The 17,952-nt window shown below is 42.1% G+C and overlaps 3 protein-coding genes across 4 annotated transcripts in view; 2 read left to right on the top strand and 1 right to left on the bottom strand.

Moving 5' to 3' along the window:
* Positions 1-2,845: 2,845 nt before the first annotated feature.
* Positions 2,846-6,575, top strand: LOC105197669 (pleckstrin homology domain-containing family M member 1). The gene is made up of 3 exons (XM_011164149.3): positions 2,846-5,202; positions 5,290-5,925; positions 5,996-6,575. The coding sequence occupies exons 1-3, from the start codon at positions 3,841-3,843 to the stop codon at positions 6,158-6,160; spliced, it is 2,163 nt and encodes a 720-aa protein (XP_011162451.1). The 5' UTR covers positions 2,846-3,840; the 3' UTR covers positions 6,161-6,575.
* Positions 6,576-6,927: 352 nt separating this feature from the next.
* LOC105197670 (spindle assembly abnormal protein 6 homolog) lies at positions 6,928-10,676 on the bottom strand. Its single transcript, XM_011164150.3, has 4 exons — positions 10,270-10,676; positions 9,403-9,932; positions 8,521-9,269; positions 6,928-8,439 (listed from the first exon to the last, which is right to left on the bottom strand). The coding sequence occupies exons 1-4, from the start codon at positions 10,456-10,458 to the stop codon at positions 7,889-7,891; spliced, it is 2,019 nt and encodes a 672-aa protein (XP_011162452.1). The 5' UTR covers positions 10,459-10,676; the 3' UTR covers positions 6,928-7,888.
* Positions 10,677-11,640: 964 nt separating this feature from the next.
* The window catches only part of LOC105197674 (inositol-pentakisphosphate 2-kinase), a 79,962-nt gene continuing 73,650 nt past the window's right edge, over positions 11,641-17,952 (top strand). The window contains exon 1 of one of the 2 annotated variants that reach the window (XM_026131571.2): positions 11,641-11,976. The gene's annotated coding sequence lies outside the window, so the exon portion shown is untranslated. The remainder of the gene's footprint in view (positions 11,977-17,952) is intronic. The other variant, XM_026131570.2, reaches the window with a different exon arrangement.

Genomic DNA, 17,952 nt, shown 5'->3' with positions numbered 1-17,952 from the left:
TTTCAGTTAAGAAGATATTCTATTTGATTGCATGCGCAAAAAAGCATATTTTCACAAATTTTTTATAAAAAAATATTAAAGCTATTAAGATACAACTTTTGTAGAAATATTTATTAATTTTTACAGACTATAATGGTGCTTTTTGTTATCGCAGACTATCCAGTAGATAGTGTAAAGATTAAAATAAGATTAAAATATTTAAAGTAAAAGCAGCCATTTTATCAATTGTCAATGTTTAATATTGGTTTCCATTTAATAATAATACAAGTTGACACAAGCATCATTTTCTATCTTCTTTTTTGTATTCAACGAATAACAAAGAATAATGCTTGTATCGACTTGTATTACTATAAATGGAAAGCAACTTGATTCTAGGTCATCTTGCTGCACGAGCTTATATAAATTAAAACAATTTTTTGGTTTTATGTTTTAGGTCAATCAATAGTTCGATTACTTCAAAAGAGGAAATTTGCAGTACCCAATTTAACATATCTATACAATATCTTTTGGAGAGTCTGTGGTAATAAAAAATATCATCGTGATCTACAAAAATCAATAGATATTTTTATAAACATTTTTGAAAACAGTTTTTTTTAGTTCCAATAAAATAAAATATCCCGTTAAATGAATATTAGATGAAACGAATCACGCGATGTAACGTCAAACAAACTAATAGAGAGACGACCAACGATACTGATTACAGAATGTAACGTTATAAGAGAAACATCATTTTCTTTTGCGACACACAGAGCAATCGCAAGCTTTGCGCGTCGAAAACGAGCAAGAGTGTAAAAATGAATCAAAAATTCATGGAGGCGAGTTTTATTGATACGCTGTTTTATTGAGACACAGACGAGTCGTCGCGTGCGACCGTACGAAAGTAGAATGCGCTGCGTGTGCACTTATGCCACTCGTGCTCCCCGAAGTTGTATGTACAGCGTGGCAAACGCTAAACACCGCTAAGAATTCCGCGGCGCACACCGTGAGAAAGCGTATTGTTTCTGGCACAAGTGCGCACAAAGGAAATGCGAAGATCGGCGTGTACTCGCCTCGCCAACGAGGAGTGAAGTGGCTCGACTAAATAAACTGTATGTAGTCGTCAAGCTAGAAAAAAAGTCCATCGTCGAAAGATAGATCAATGGACGATGAGCTGACAATCGTGAAAATAAATTCGCTACGAGGAAGCCTGAGATTTCTCTCCGATTACAATTGGCCACAAGCGCTTCGATAAGTAACACCGAATCTAAGCTCTCGCAATGACGATCGTCGTCACTGGGAAAAGGAACGGAGGAGGGGAGGGGGAGGGGGGGGGTCAACAAAGAACCGTGCAACTTGGAGCGATGTGCCAAGTTATGTAGGCTCTCGTTATCGCGAGCCACGGACGGACCACGGGACCGCCTTTCGCGCGTGGAAGTCGCAGATGATCAATTTCAATTGGGGAGATGTTGCGCAAGGAGCACGCCTGGGTGACTCGAGCACGTGTCGGGCGTAAACAGAATGGAACGCGGGGTCCGTCCACCGCGGTGCTGGCACGCGACGAGATCGTAGAAGAAATGTTGGCGCACGTATCCGTTTTCGATCTCGAGAAGCCAAGCACAGCTCTAACCGGCTAAGCGTTTCCACGCGTGCCACCTAATTTTATGCCGGGAATCCGGGGAATCGAAACATTCGAAACGTCGCGCGTCGTCGCCGCGCTCGACGGACTTTGTACGTCCCTGCCTCCGCTATTCGCTTCGTTGTCCCCGTGTCCAACCTGCACCGCCTACCGCCGTCTCCTTCACGCTCGTTCGCCCCGATTGCACTTTCTCTTTTCTTCTTCTTCTCCCTTGTGCCGGAGCAGCCGCTGCTGCCGCGTCGTCATGCCGCCGTGGAACACGCGTCGTTCCGTCATGCGTATTCGGTCATTCACACACGGTATACCTGTTCCAACCAACATTTGAGATGCACTAAGTGCGTATCTAAATATAGGAGCGAGAATAGAAAAGGACGACGGGCGCTATTGCCGGTCGTTCGCTTTCGAAAGAGCGCGGCGCGGCGCGGCGCGGCGCGGCGCGCACTCGCGCAGGATGAATCTCGAAAATCTCTTTACGCTCGGAATCGGATCGATTTGCGTTCGCGCGAGTTTTCGCAGCGCGCCTCTTCGTACATGCACACGGCTCTCGAAATGAATCGTTAATCATTCAGGTGTATAGACAACGATTGAATCGAAGGAGTGTCGAAAGAGCTGACGCATTGCATGCGCGATGCACGTCGCCGTCGTGGCACGTTAGATCGTGTTACTTGCATCGCCCGTTGCTCGAGCGTTTACGATTCAAGTTCACTGAATTGGAAGCAGACGGCGATTTACTGTCGCTTTTAATGACGTTACTCTATCGGAAGCAGCCGTCAATTTTTGCGCTATAAACTAGAAGAGAAAGCAGCTGCGCGAGCTCTCTGACACGCTATATTGTATCTATTGGATCAAATTCTGCCCACGCAACATTTATTTCGATATGACTCTTAATTGGTATCAATCTTTGATGAGATAAGTATCGGAGTATGTGTGTGCGTGCGCGCGCCTCCGAAAACTCTGATCGACAAGGCGAATTTTCATCTTTCTCCCCGACTCCTAAATGAAACAATAAACACGTATGTACGCATCGAAGGCTCGAGGGTCGATCTCGTTAGAATCTATAATTAGTTGTCGCCGTGGTCGCTCGATAGAGTTCCATTATTCCTGTTGAAAGGGCGCGAGTAGCCCGGGTGTCGCGTCGGAGCGGGAAAGGACGTACGCGCGCTGGAAATAGCATCGGGCAAGTGCAGCGCGCGAATGAGGCAAGTGCGGTGAGACATGGGGGCGCACCTGGCCAGAGTGCTCAGCTCAGTCGCCAACGTCGCCAACCAGTGAATTAATTCACCTAGTGACGACTGAACTGAACTGGACGACGCGGCGTCGGGCGGAGTCGGCGGAGACGGGGACAACGAGGTAGCGCAACCTGCCGTCGGGTCGCGTACTATTCTCAAGGAATAGCCCGATACTCCCGATAGCCCCGCGTCCTAGGAACGAGAGAGAGAGAGAGAGAGAGAGAGAGAGAGAGAGAGAGAGAGGCGGACAAAACGGCAGCGGTGGCGCCGACAGCGCGTGCAGCGACTGACGCGTAGTTTGCGAACAGCTGGCCGACAGCGCGGCGATGGACGACCTTTCGGAGTAGAGCGTGGCGCGCTCGTCTCGAATGTCTCGATCGACGACGGTGATCACGGAGATCGATGACGTTGCGGAAATCGGAAATCCGTCAAAGACTCGCGGGATCGCCGCCGCGGCGTTCCCTGAGAACGCACCAGCCGTCGCGATCGACGGGGATCGTTGGAGTTGAGAGTCGTCGACGAGAAAAGCGATCTTAGAGCCCCAAACAGCCCAGGCTGCGAATGTTTTGTTTCTCGAGCACCTAACCTACTTCACGGACACGGCGCTCGAGGGCGATAACGCGCTCGGCGTGTGCGAGAACGTTCGTGGTCACACGCGCGATATCTGCGTTATCGCCGTGATACGATGACTTCACCGCTCGACGCGGCCACTTCCTCGTTCCTTTGTTAGTATCGCCCTCGCGTGCCCCGAACGTAATCTTCGAGCGACGTACGCGTCTTCCCCGAGAGAGAGAGAGAGAGAGAGAGAGGAGAGACGCGGCGTAGTTAGTCCACGCGGCCACGACGAGGAGACATCTCCGGAGGCAGGCACACGTGGCTCGGCACTCCGGTTGATCCTCCTCGATCCTCACGACGCGACCGCGAAGATGCTCCAGCGACGAGATCACCGCGGAAGACGTGTTTTCGCTGCGACGTACCCTGTAGATAGCACGCAAGATGAATTCACTGCTGAAGATGTCCATAGTGGGCAACAAGAGGAACCTGTTGGTCCGGGACTCCCTGCAAAAACAGCTCAACACCAGCGTCATGGAGATGCAGAGTGCTCCGGGAGTTGCCGACGACGGCGTTGTCGGCAACTGCGACGAGACCATGACCCTCTGCTCCGTTCTAGAAGCTATATTTCTGCACGGCTTGAAGGACAGTCTGCTGAATCGAGTGACGGAAGCCCTCAGCGGTCCCGATTTCGACGCTATGCCGCAGCCGAGCTTCTGGGGTCCGCTCTTGGTATTTTCACATCGTCAGATTATAGATCAGATACAGACATTGAGTCAAGTCACCACGGAAGTCGGCTACTGTCGAGCTTGGATACGACTAGCGCTAAACGAGGGTATGTTAGCTAGCTACTTTTGCGCTATAAGAAGAGACAATTCGGCCCTCAAGCCGTACTACAACCGTTCAGCCTACATTAGGGACGTGGATCTCGTCGAGGTTGCGCAGAGATTAATAGAAAACTTGGAATACGTACGATTCGAGTTAGCTTGCAACAGTAGCCTCTTGAACTTCTGGTCCTCCACTCCACTGCTTATAGCTGGCATCTGGTCTCCACCGATGAAATCTTGTCCCGTATTTAGCGCTGTAGATATAGCGAAAACGATAAACAGCGAATCGACCGATAATTTTGATGAAGTAGAAACTGCAAGCGGTATTTCTATCGGTAGTTCTATCGGAATAGGGTCCTTCAATTCCTCGCAATCTGTATTTAATAACGTAGCATCTATCACGGAAGACGAGGCGCTGAAGATCATTCTGGCTAAAGAAAGATCTAATGTTATTCAACAAATGCACAACGATCCTGCGGATGCCGTAACGAGCGGCATGCGAGAAGATAATGTCACTCGACAATTATACAGCAGTTCTGCAGATACTGTAATAAAAAACGTGGAAGAAAATGAGCGAGAGGTCAGGGAGGTACGAAAAATGTCAAATGGCAATACAGAAAATAATACAGATAATAATATTGCTGCCGAGATAGACGAGCCGTCGTCACGAGATGCTCTGAAAAACAATGAGATCGTTAATGATGCTACCGCGGCCACTGTGGGAAATTCGTTAATAGGAAAGTTAGGATGGTCAACGTCGTTTGAAGATTGCCAATCCTCTTTAACTTCGCCCGTCCCATCCTACGGATCAGGCGCGGACGCACCTCGCACGCCCGGCGATGGTCCTACGTACGATGCCCTTATTCAAAGTTACCAAACCGCTGGAAATAGTACGGTAGCAGATCTGCAAGAATTTCTAAAGAAATATCCAAAGAAAGAAACTATTGAAGAGGGATCTAAGGCTCAGCCTGAGCCAAAGGTACATTCTTGACACAATATATTTACAATATGAATTTTAAAACGCAATTTCATTATGATTCAATGATTGATTTTTTTTATTTTTCAGGCTGTGATAAATTTTGATGAGCAGCTAGGTAATATCCCTAGGGAAAAAGGTTTAGACGTACAAAATTACAGTTGTCTCGATTGCGGTTATGCGATTGGCATGACCTTTTCTAAAGCGCACGTGTGCGCGTACTCCGGCGATTACTACTGTTCAAAGTGCATGGCAGAGGGGCAGTATCTCATACCGTCACGTATGATTCATAATTGGGACTTGAAACAGTACTCCGTTAGCCGAAAAGCCGCTTCGTATCTGGAAGGCAAGCCAGTCCTGATGGATCTAAAAATTTTAAATCCAAGAATTTACATGGCCGTAGATACTATGGCACAATTACAGTCGTTGCGAATTCAATTGAACCTGTTGCGAGCATATCTATTCACGTGTCGCGAACCTATTATTGAATCCCTACAGAAAAAGGTCGCGCCGAGAGATTATTTGTATGAACATGTTCATCAATATTCCGCTTCCGATCTTCTTGACATACCCAATGGAATCCTCGCGCAACAACTTCAAAAGGTCGTTGAATTCGCGAGGAATCATGTAATAAATTGTTGGCTCTGTAGTCAAAAAGGCTTTATATGCGAGGTGTGTAACGATACAAAAGTCATTTATCCCTTTGATATGGAATCTACATTTCGGGTAAGCAACGTATCAACATCCTTCGTTATCTGTTTAATACTTGATTTTATGACAATTTATTCATTTACAGTGTGGAGCATGCAATGCCGTATTTCATACAGACTGTCTAAACGTCAGTAAACCATGCCCAAAGTGTGAACGCAGACGTAAACGGATGGATATGCCTCTTTTGGATATGGGATGTACAGATCTACCAAATAGCAGTGTATCGTCATCTCCGATTGATATGAATTAATATATCTTATCAATGATTTGTTATTATACTGACAATATTTTATCATGTTTCAATTTATACAGTATTGTTTAAATATTTTGTATTTCGAATAATTAACTTTGCCACACGCGATAAGTTGCGATATCTTCAATTTTGAAACTGCGAATCTCAAAATCTAATTTTCTCTTGTAAATATCTGTATGATGCTGCGTATAAAAATGTATGAAAGTGTATCATATTTTTTGTCAGTTTTTCGAACAATATATTGTTGTATATTCTGATTATATATTCTGATATGATTAAAAAATATTTATATTTCATGGGACTGGCAACTTTCCATAGCTGTGCAAAACACATTATATAATAGAAATTTAATAGACATTTATTATAATTCTATGTACAAAAGTAGTAAAATATATGAAATCATTTTTATTAACTATCTTATCGCTATTTATTATATTTAATACTGTTGCTCTATTTATGTAATTTAATAAATTGACATGCTTTATAAGAATGAATTTACTTGATACATTTGTACCTTGTGGCACATATTTTAAAAAATATACTTTAAATATATAAAAATTTTTCGTTTATACAATATTGCAACTAACAAACAATTTCTCTCCAGTATGATTTTTATAATAGATATACAACGTAAATCATACGTATATAAATATAATAGAATTTTCTAATCTATTCTGTGAGGCACATTCTATTATTTGTATTAAATGGCCTTAGTTTATCTATTATGGTCATAAGTCATGAAATTAGAGAGCTTTCTACATCAGTTTTTCTTTTCATTAATATTTCCATTTATATATAAAAATATTTATACAGTTACATAAAATCCACAAAGATAAAATTATTTTCCAGGTACCTACGTGATTAATATGCTTTAAATGTATCTATTAATCTAACAGTAAAGAAAATATTAATTATCAGTTATCAGTTGCATGATAATTAATAGTGATTGTGATAAAATAAGAAACTGTGCCATGTTAATTTTAAAATTATTCGTTTCGTATTTGCCGATAATAAAAAAATACGTTTTTTTTTGTAACAATATAAATCTCTAACATTGCAACTACTTTAAAAGATTATTTAGATTTAGAATTTGAAAAAAAAACTGTTTTGATAGTTAATTTTATAAATTGCAATTCTTGATTTATGTATATGCGTGTATATTATGCTTCACTATAAATATCGACTGAACTTTTTCACTTTATGTACTTTAAGTACTATTTATATATTAAAAGTAGACTTTATTATAAAATTTATTATAAAATTATACTAATAATAGTAATAATGTTAAAGTTAATTAAAATATTAAAGTATATGGTAAATAATAGAAGTTATCTACCAATACATATGCATTTTATGCCGTAGTAAACGAGAGATCGGAGTATGTTAGTACAGTATATACAAATAATTATATATTATTATTAATCCTACATCGATACATTCTGATTACGTTGACGATAGCCCAATATCATTTTTCTTTATAAAAAGGTGCCAATGCGTAGGATTAAAAATAGTCTAAAATTTTTATCTGGTAAAAAATATCTTGTAAATAATACTAATCATTCTTACAAGTATTTGTACTATTTTCGAGACGGCAAATTTGTAATATTGTCATACCAATGACAATATTACAGTTTTGTCATTCCTATTTTGTTGTTTTGATTATTAAAGTACTGTCTTTCTGACACTCACCAATTTCTGTACTGACAATTCCTCCAGAACAGTTGGTTAATGTAAAGTCTTAGGAAAATATGCGGAAGGTAAAATGGGTTTGTCGGACAAACCTGCTCGTCTTAATCCGCCCTGCAAGCCAACGCTAGCAGTTTTCATTTTTGTACCATTCGAGATCACTGCCGGGCCATTGTTATTCTCGATTATAGCCGGTGCCGAGGTTGAAGCCGTTGGATTTCCCGATACTTTATTCAACGCGTTGAAACGCTCCATAGGTGTGCTGGTACTCGAGATCAGAGCGCTTTTATTAAAGGTGGTTAATCCTACTGAACTTTCCGTTACACCGACACCCATCGATCGAGCTGTCGTGCGAGTCGTCTGATTAATGTTTGGATTTTGCACGATCGGATTTTTCATCGGCAATCCCGATAACGTACTAGGTTGTATCGTGCCGGGTGCAGGCGTGCGTGTTTCATATCGGTTAGGAAATAATTTACTTGTTCTAGGTAACGTCAGTGGAACAGTGGATGGTATCGTAACCGGAGCTGGAGTAGCGCTTTGTAGCGGCGATTGATTATCCGCTAATCTCCGATTCAGCCAACTAATTACTGCAAAAGAAAAATAAAAGTATCGTTTTGATTTTGAGTTCTTTAAATGTTACTATTAACAAAAATAAAATTTAATCTTACCATTATCATTATTCTTTATGATCTTTTCTTTTTCTTCCAATTGATGTTGTAATGTTTTTATCTGTTCTTTTAAATTATCTACTTCACTCTTCGCATCTTTCGCATCTCTGGCAAGACCTTCCATTTTGTTTTCTAATTGACCAACTTCTTTCTGTTTGCTGTCTAACAATCTTTCCTGTTCGAGCGCTATGCTTGTTCTTAATTTTAATTTCGATTTGGTTGATGCAAGTTCATTTTGTAATTTACTTAAGATTTCATTAGCTTTTCCTAACTCATCACTTAGATTTCTCAAGGAATTTTGTTTGCGTTGCAACTGACCATCTTTCTCGGTTAAGAGATCCTCTAAATGCTGCTTTTGTTCTTTACACGATTTCAGCATTTCCACCTGCTTGTGAGAGATCACCGTTTTGTCTTTCAATTCTTGTTCAAGCACTGCTACCTTTGTACGCAAACTATTAACAGCTTCATCTTTACTGTGGTAATCTACATCTAATTTCGAGTTTTGCTTTTTGAGTAGTACCAAATCTCGTTCAGCGATATTGAGCTCTTTTTCGAGAGTCTGCAATTGTTTTATCTGTTCTGCGTTAGTGGCTTCTAAAAAGGATTGTTTATCCTTATAAGTCATATTCTGTGTTCGCAATTCAGCAAGTTCTGTATGTAATTGTTTCACAGTTTCAGCATGCCTCTGTTCAACTTGGATTTTTTCTTTTTCACTTTGTCGTTGCCATTCTAGTTGTGCTTGTGCTAACCTAAAAAATTAGTAGAATTATTAATATTTTTTAAACAATTTTATTTCAAACACAAAATGTTTCACAATACTATCTATTATTATAATTAATAATATTTATTATTAATTGTTTATAATATCTTTTACATACATACCTGTCTTTTTCTATACTAATTTGCTGCGATGAATTGAATTGTATCTGATTCTTCTCAGTCATATATCTATGCTCCAACTGTTCCAATTCTTTTGTTTTTGTTTCCAGCTTACTTGTCAAATCGTTTAATCTAGTTTCTAAACCAATCGCATCCCTACTTTGCTGCGAAATATTTTCTTTTAGCTGCTTAATCTTCATTGCCATGTGTGTTTTCAAGTCTGAATCACTCGCAGGTGATATATTTAAACTGAGGTGGCAGAGATGTTTGAAATTATTTGTCTCTACAAGTTTGAAATTCCAATCTCCCGATTCCTCCGCCAATAACAAGAGAAACTTTGGTGGAGTTTTCGTTACTTGGCTCGTTCCTGGAATATGACATTGCTCCAACAAGCATATCAACTGGGTGGCAAAGTTATCAAAATCAACCAGCAGTCCCTGTTGCGCTTTCAACACTTTAAAATCATCCTCAGTAATGAATAAGGAGTAGAGAAAACATGGATCGTCGTCGTCAGCCAGCAAAACACACAAACTCTGAAACAAGATACATATAAACAATGTATTTTTGGATGATTCTCCAAAGGCGAATTAGTCTTCACAATTGTTGTCTTCAAAGTTTTTGGACAATTAAATTCATGATATTCTGACATCTCCATAAGCTAATAGGGTAAATAATATGGTAAAAAGAAGAAAAATATGTATTTTGTACATAATAAGATCCAGCAAAATACAGAACATATCAGGGACAAGGAAAGATTATCGATGTCCATAGACGTACGTTTATGGATTATAAAGAATTAAAAGGGAAAAGCGCAGCTGACGTCTAAACGTCGAAGCCGTCTCAAAGTCTCAGCGAGACTCGGAAAGTTACCTTGCGACAAACCGGACTGATGCCAGCGTGAATCTCGACGTTGACCCTGAGATCCCGCTGGCGCTCTTCTTTATGCTGCGGCTTGATGTAAATTCTCTGCACCTTCGTGTAGAGAATTTCGACATTGTTGAGCTGCAGGCCCGAGTCGGCGGTTGTCGTGCCGCCTGCTATACTGTTGAGATAGTTCATCGTTCGATCGCGCTCTCGGTAAGCACTCGTTGACCTCGCGTCGCTCGCCACGTCTCATTTGTCAACGTTACGGGAGAATTCGGCCGAAACGCGTTCAAACGTACGATATTTACGAGCCGCTTGCAACCGTTTGGCTCACATCGCGCGACACGCAAAATAAACGCACGCGTATCAAAGACGCGCATATACGGCGCTTGGTGCCGCCATCTTGACGGCACGCATCGCTACTAACTTCACTCCGGTCTATTAGACGGACGCCAACGGACGCGAGCAGACGCGAAAACGCAACGGGATCGAGATCGTCTTTTTATTTCCATCCCCAGACTCTCAGACACAGATCTCTCCCTTCTCGAGGGATCGCGGGCGCAACATCGATTACGCGAGGCTTTGCCCGACTTTTTTGTAGACACGGAATGAAAGGCATCAGGTATTAATCGAGATTCTTACTCCTTCCATCAAAATTCGTTTTTGCGGATGCTAGCTGTAACCTGTAACCGCCATGGCGCACGGCATTAGTTTTTCAACGACGTATTACTATTTTGCGAGTAAGTCGAGCGTTCGTCAAGCAAAATCGAGATCTCGTTATCAAAAGTTGTATATACGGTACTCCATAACCGAGATATCGCCGCGATAATTTTGGTTAGGTTACGGATAGATGACTAACGATTGACTATTATCGTCGACGCTACGGATCAACAATGAGTCGACATAAAAATATCGTTTCTTGTTTTTCGCCGCGTGTTGCAGCGCTTTACTCTTTCACTTGCTTTTCGAAATTTCATCAGAATATTCGGATAATGAATAAAAACATAAATTTCGAAAGCAATTTCCTCTCATTTCGATTAAATTAAACTTTTAATTAGTGCTAAATGAAACAAACTGACTATCGGAACGATAATTATGGGCAAGGTAGGTCAATGGCTCAAACCGATAGGGTTATCGTCGTCGATGCTCGTCTCCATTCGACAAAGGACCGGTTGAAAAATTGCGCCGCCCCGCCATTCGCGAGTGACTTTTGGCGCGACGAGACACGAGACGGTAACCGAGGCACCTTTGCCTTCCCGCGCGATTTTGCGAGCGCGCGAGCGATTGGCCGGTGCCGCGAACGTCGGCCAATGATCGCTCCTCACCGGGACGGTGACGTAGCGTTTAAAGCGCCGTACGCGCCGAGTTGCGCCCGCGGTCGCCATGCCATGCGGTCTGATGCGGCCGCCTCGCCGCGATTGACAGGCTCGTTTACACGCTCGCGCATCACCGCGTCTCGCTCAAGGGCACAACGCTCGCGGTTGCCTTTGACGCGCGCCCGACGTACGTCGTAGCGGTTCCGAGTCGTCGCGGAAGTGTACGCGCGTGCGTGTGTGCCGTTTGTTCTGTGTACGCGACGAGTGTCTCCGCCGTGAATCTTCTGGAAGCGGTGGAGGACCTGCTCCCGCGCGCCCCGACGACGGTTGGCTGTTGGACGAGAGACGGTTGGCGGTTCGAAACGTAACGTCGCTGGGACAACGCGGAGGAAGCTACGTGAGTATCTCTCTCTTCTCACTTTGCGACGTGATCGTTCCTTACGCGACCAATCGTCGCCGGAAAAGCAGAAATCGGCAGAAATTTGCCATTTCCGAATTAAGCCGCGTGTTCCGTAACACGTCGACCGGTGGTGCTTCGAGCGCCTTTTCGAGTCGCCATCTCGGTCGGAGGCCTCGGAGCATCGCCACGCGGTACGTGCTGCCCGCTGGCGGCGGCTTCGCTACTTTCCAGCTGCTTTTATTTTCTCTCTTTTCATCAGCTAATTCGCGACCGCGGCTACCCATGGAAAGTTACGATCGCTATTATACGAATTAGACGAGGTACGAAATGTTTGTTTTTTTATTTTTTTTTTTCTTTGTTTTCGAATCCATTTACGTAAAAAGAGATGTAATTATAGATAGCCATGTTATGCTCGTAAGTACATCACATCATATTAGCGTGAGGTTATTTTAAACAAAATACACTTTTTCGCGATACTCTTTTTCATTGGAGTAAACACGATCGTATATATGTGTGCCCACGGATGCCCAATCGCAAGATTGATCGCTAAAGGAAAGGGACGTCAATCATTCCGCGCTCTTGTGCACGCACATCCGCGCTATCGTCGCAATTTCCGCGAAGTAAAAAGACTAAAAGGAAAGGTAAAGTCGCGCGAGGTCACGTCGGCCGCGACGACGATTCCTCCTCGTCGCGCCGGAGGAATTGCATAAAAGACAGCTGTCGGCTGAATGCGCCAATATCGAAGAGGCGGAAGCCGATATCGCGGCTTCGAGGGGGGAAGCAATAAAGCGACGAGCGTATTACAATCGGACGCACGTATTCGTAACTATCACTTTCCTACACAGCCGCCTTTCGCATAGCGGCCAAGGGGTCAGTGCACTTTAGAATCTTACCGTCGTCGTCGTCGTCGTCGTCGTCGTCGCGCGAACGCTAACGCGCTGACCCGCGCGCGCATGCGTGTGTCCGATGCGATATTTTTCGCAAACCGCGTAGGAAACGACCCCGCGCGCGTATTACGCGAAAATAGACGTAATCGCGTTCTCGCTCCTCTGCGATCTCGTTGCCACAGTCGTCGAATCGCTCGACCGGGGTTCTCGCGATCCTTCTCTCGCGGTTTAGCCAATTCTCGCCAACATTCGCAGGTCGATTGTAATTTCCTCTTCTTTTATCGCGTGACTACCGCCCGTATTATATGTAATAACTACGCCTATCGGCGGAAAGGCGATGATGCCTAAGGCACATCTCTCGATATCCTCTCTATAACTTTATCTATTTTTACACATGTTCCGATAGAAGAGGCGAAGAGATAAGGAACTCGAGATCTAATCGGCTTTTTTTTTTCTCTTCGATTTACTCGAAGATAATTGATATAGAGGCGAAAGGTCAAAACTCTCCGCTCGGCGACCGTCCCTGTTTCTCGCGAGCGCGACGACGATAAGGAAGTCTAAGCAACGGAGTCTAACCGTGGAGCAAAAGTGGAGCTTCACGAAGACTCGGTTATGAAGCCGTGACTCATCCGTGGCCGCTTATTCCGCGTTTCGCAAATCCGCGAATGCATCTCGAATGCGCTCCGTTACGTTCGCCGAGTCTTTGTTCGCTGCGCGCGCGTTTCCTCGCTCGTAAAACCGTCTACCTTCCGCCACCCCCGTCCCGCCCCGCCCTACTTCTCATCGAGGATTTACGAGCAGTCGCAGCATTCGGACCGGAAAAATTGGATCCCCCTCCGACGACCGGCGGCGGTAAGATTTTCCTCGGTGATCACCCCCGCGCGGAGCTTCACACGCGTGTGTTTTCATTCCTCTGCTTCGTCGGTCGGGGCAATCTTCTTCAGAAAGCTGCTGCTGCTGCTGCTGCTGCTGGGCCCTACGAGACCCACCTGTCTCGTTCACAAAGGGAAGGAGGAAGGCGAGCCAACAGGTTTTAGCCGACACACCTGATCGGAGCAGAGGAGTATGCGTATACTTGGTTTGGCTCCGTCGGATGGATGGACGGTCGGACCGCGAGTAGTTTCTTCTTATATGCTTCTTTTTCACGTAATATCTCTTCGGACTCGTAATCGGTCCAAATCCATCGCGATACTCGGAATTGCTGGATGTTCGCATCGACGCGCGACGAAGCGAAGGCGCGCGATGATATTTCGCCAGTTGCGTAAGACGACGCTCTCAGATTCATTCTCCTCGACCCACGTATTATAGGCGCGCCATTAGATTTGAAACACGAGGCTCGTGAGAAATTGAGCATTATTTCTTCGATTGAGAGAACTATGTTTTCTAGAAATACGAGGGAAAATCGGAGAAAGTGCCAGTCATTATGCGCGATATCTACGTAGATTACGCATTGTCTACGTAGATTACGCATCGACGGTGGTCGCTCGTACCACCGTCGTACATGCGAGCGAACGTGGAGCTGTTATTCGGCCGTAGACTACACGTTCGACGCAACGCCAACACTATCGATCGTGAGCACCACTGTCGCGTCGTCGCTGGCTGGCGCTTTAAAGAGATATGCCCATATCGCTCGCGTCTCGCCTTAAAGTCCACGAGAGAGAGAAGAGAGAGGACCGAAAGAGGGTTTCGGAGCAGCGTTATTTGGATGGTCTGCTCTACACAGCTTGCTGAGCGGCCTGGCAACTCCGCGTTCTCTCTCCTCTCCTCTCCTCTCCTCTCCTCTTCGTCCTCCTCACAAATGCGAACACGAGAGTCCAAACCATCATAAAATTGCCGATTGGCTTCGAGGTCATCGGCGGGAGGAATCGGCCTCCATCGTGTTGCTTTTTTCCACTCATCGCGGATTTGTCGAAAACTATTCGTCGAAGAATTGTACCGTTGTCGAGATCCTGCGTCATTTTTACGTCAGGAAGGGATAATTTTAATGTGCGTAGTCAAAAATAAAAAAAACATCTTTGAATTAGAATTGGTAATAATGCGAATTTTTTTGTCCGCTAAACTTTTTATTATTCAGCCGTTTTTATAAATCATAATAAAATTTCACATTAATAAGCAGGCATTACATCGATATGTGCACCTAGAGAAAAGTTTCTTTGAGTTAAGAAATATTTGTTTGAATCAAAGAAATTTGTATATTGGTATACGGTTGAAGAAGAATTTCTTTGATTTGAAGAAATCTTTTGGTTATTCCTTCTATCAGAATTAAAGAAATAGTTTGTGCAACGCTAATCTTTTTTTTTTAATAATAAACGAAAGAAATATATTTTTGAAATCAGAAAAACTAAATTATTTAAAAAATTAAAAACAATTGCAAAGTTTGAGGTTCCTATGAATAACTATTCAAATGAGGCAACTAAATTATTTCTTACATTTCTGTCAGTACATCCAGAGAAAAGTTATGTTTAAATTGATGAAATCGTTTCTATAACTTGATTTTTTTAAGTTGAAGTGAAAATACCTTTGAGGAAAGTAAAAATTTATTTGATTTCAAGAAATAATATTATTAATCTTTTTTAAAGTAAATAAATTATTTATTCAAATTAATAATTTAATTTAAACAATTAATTTTTTAATTCAAAGAATGTACTGATAGAAATGTAAGAAATAATTTAATTGTTCTGGTTTTTAAAAATAAGTTCTTTTTATTAAAAAAATATATATATATATATTTTCGTTGCTCAACTAAATTATTTCTTTAATTTTAATAAAGGAAACTATCAAAAAAATTCTTCCAGTTAAAGAAATTTTTCTTTAAACGTATAGCAACGCACAAATTTCTTTGAGTCAAATACATATTTTTTGATTCAAAGAAACCTTTCTCTGGGTTTACTGTCTTTAAAAAAAAATTATTTGTTTAAATTAAATAAGTAATTGGAACAAATTATTTACTTAAAAAGGTGCTAATAACGCGATTTCTTGAAATCCAATAAATTTTTATTTTCTTCAAGGATATTTCCACTTCAATATAAAAAAATCCAAGTTAAAGAAACGATTTCATCAATTTAAACATAATTTTTATCTGAGTATGAATAACGTAAGAAATAACAAGAAATTTTTTAATCGAAAGAGAGAGAGAAGCGGAAAATAATATTTTTATGTTAATTATTAAATACATTTTTCAGTTCTATAAATTACGTGTCGATATAATATTGGATTTACAATCATAAATTGAAGAGAATAATATCTTAATTAATTTGACTATCAGATTTAATAATGATGCTACAATATCTTTAAAAATATGTTAATAATTGGTATAAAAATATTATTAGGCACGAAAACATTCGCTTCAACCGAATGGTATCTCTTCTCATCTCTTGTGTAAAATTTTATCTCGAATGTTAAACTTTTCGCGACTATATGTTTTAAAAATGTATAAATATGAATATTTGCGCGAGCGTCAAGAAAATTCTCTTGACGAAAATTCAAGATACACGAAATGCAAATCCCGCTCACGTAACTGTAATTGCGATCGTGAGCTGTGTTAGCGATTTTACAGCCTAACTATTCTTACTAGCGCTGCGACACGACGGCGTTCCAGTTTCGTGCGTTCATTTTGTTTAAACGTCTCGTATCGTCAGTCTTGCGGCGTGCAATTTCGTAGATGATCTAATCTCCAAAGGAAATTCCAAACCACTGCGCGTGAAAGATAGGGACGACGACGCGGTGACGACGGTGCGAGATCCGTCGGCCATGCATCCTTTTTCTCCCCCTTTTTTTTTCTTAGAATTGCCAGAAACTTGATTATCGTTCGCGACGGACATGGGACGATACGCGCAAAAATATGTGGAAGCTTTTCCATTAATCATACTTTCGTGTGCACAATCAGTTTCGTACGTTTCGCGTAGCATGCATAATCCTTCAAAATAAAAATTCAATTTTTTTCATGTTCGATCCAAGTATCATACTATTTCGTGTCATTGCATCAGTCGGAAAACCGTTGATGTGTAAGAGACATATCGATCGGTGATCTAATTCAATGAAATTACACCGATGTTAATTACGCGCGCGACGTACACCTGCCGGAAAAAGTCGAGAGTGTCCATTGTCTCCGGGAACGTCATTTTTGCGAAACTTCCTGCCGTGTGGTCCGCAAGAGAGAAAGAGAAAGAACGTTTGTTTAAGCGCTTAACACCATCACGCAATCGAATCGAATCGGAACGGAAGGGTGGAAGGAGCTTTCTGATTGGTTAGTCTGCGCAGTCACAAATTTATACGGATGAAAGAAACCGACTCGCAGAAACACACCCGGATATATACCGGTATATTTCCGTGTTATTATCCGGGGGTTGGGCACGCACTGTCTATCTACGTCTCTATGTTTCACATCTACGCACTGAGAAAAAAAAAATTTTCAAAAGACTAAAATATTTAGTTCGATTTAGGTACAACTAAATATTATTTTATTTCCTTGTTAAAAAATTTGAATGCATGAATAAACAACTGTATCCTTTTTTTATGCAACTAAATAACTGTTGAATCAACCAAATGTTCAACTGATCGTATCGGACTAAATATCTTAGTTTTTCAACAAATTCTTTTTCTCAGGGCGACTTTTTGCGGAATTCGTGGTTTCATTGTCGGAATTTACAAAAAACTATAGTGTTAATTTCGCGGAGAGATGACGCTACTACTACATCCACATTGAACTGTCGTTTCACGGATAAATCGGAAAGAATAGTTGGGTGTAATTTCGGTTTCTATTCCAGCGCGCATTTTTGCGCAATTCCGTATTGTCTTCCACGCGCTCTCGTGTTCGTCGTTGTTTTATGCCGTTGCCCGTTGCGCATCATATCCTACTGCTCCGCGCTGTTTCTCTGTTATTTCATTCCATGTCCGGCCGATGCCTGCCGCGGTGGTTTCCGAAGCTTTTTCCACCGTGACTCTCCTTTTCATGCGAAATCCTAACGTCAAACTACGTGTTTCGTAATACGCAAAAGAAAAAGAAAAATAAATAAAATAAAATTACGATTATATAAAAGAAACGGAGCGTGAGATTGCGAAGAATCACCGGGAGATTCGCGAAATA

Source organism: Solenopsis invicta, chromosome 10 (genome assembly GCF_016802725.1).
Source record: "Solenopsis invicta isolate M01_SB chromosome 10, UNIL_Sinv_3.0, whole genome shotgun sequence".
Lineage (NCBI taxonomy): Eukaryota > Metazoa > Arthropoda > Insecta > Hymenoptera > Formicidae > Solenopsis > Solenopsis invicta.
The sequence above is the reverse complement of the archived record's forward strand: the minus strand, read 5'-3'. Positions and strand labels throughout refer to the sequence as shown.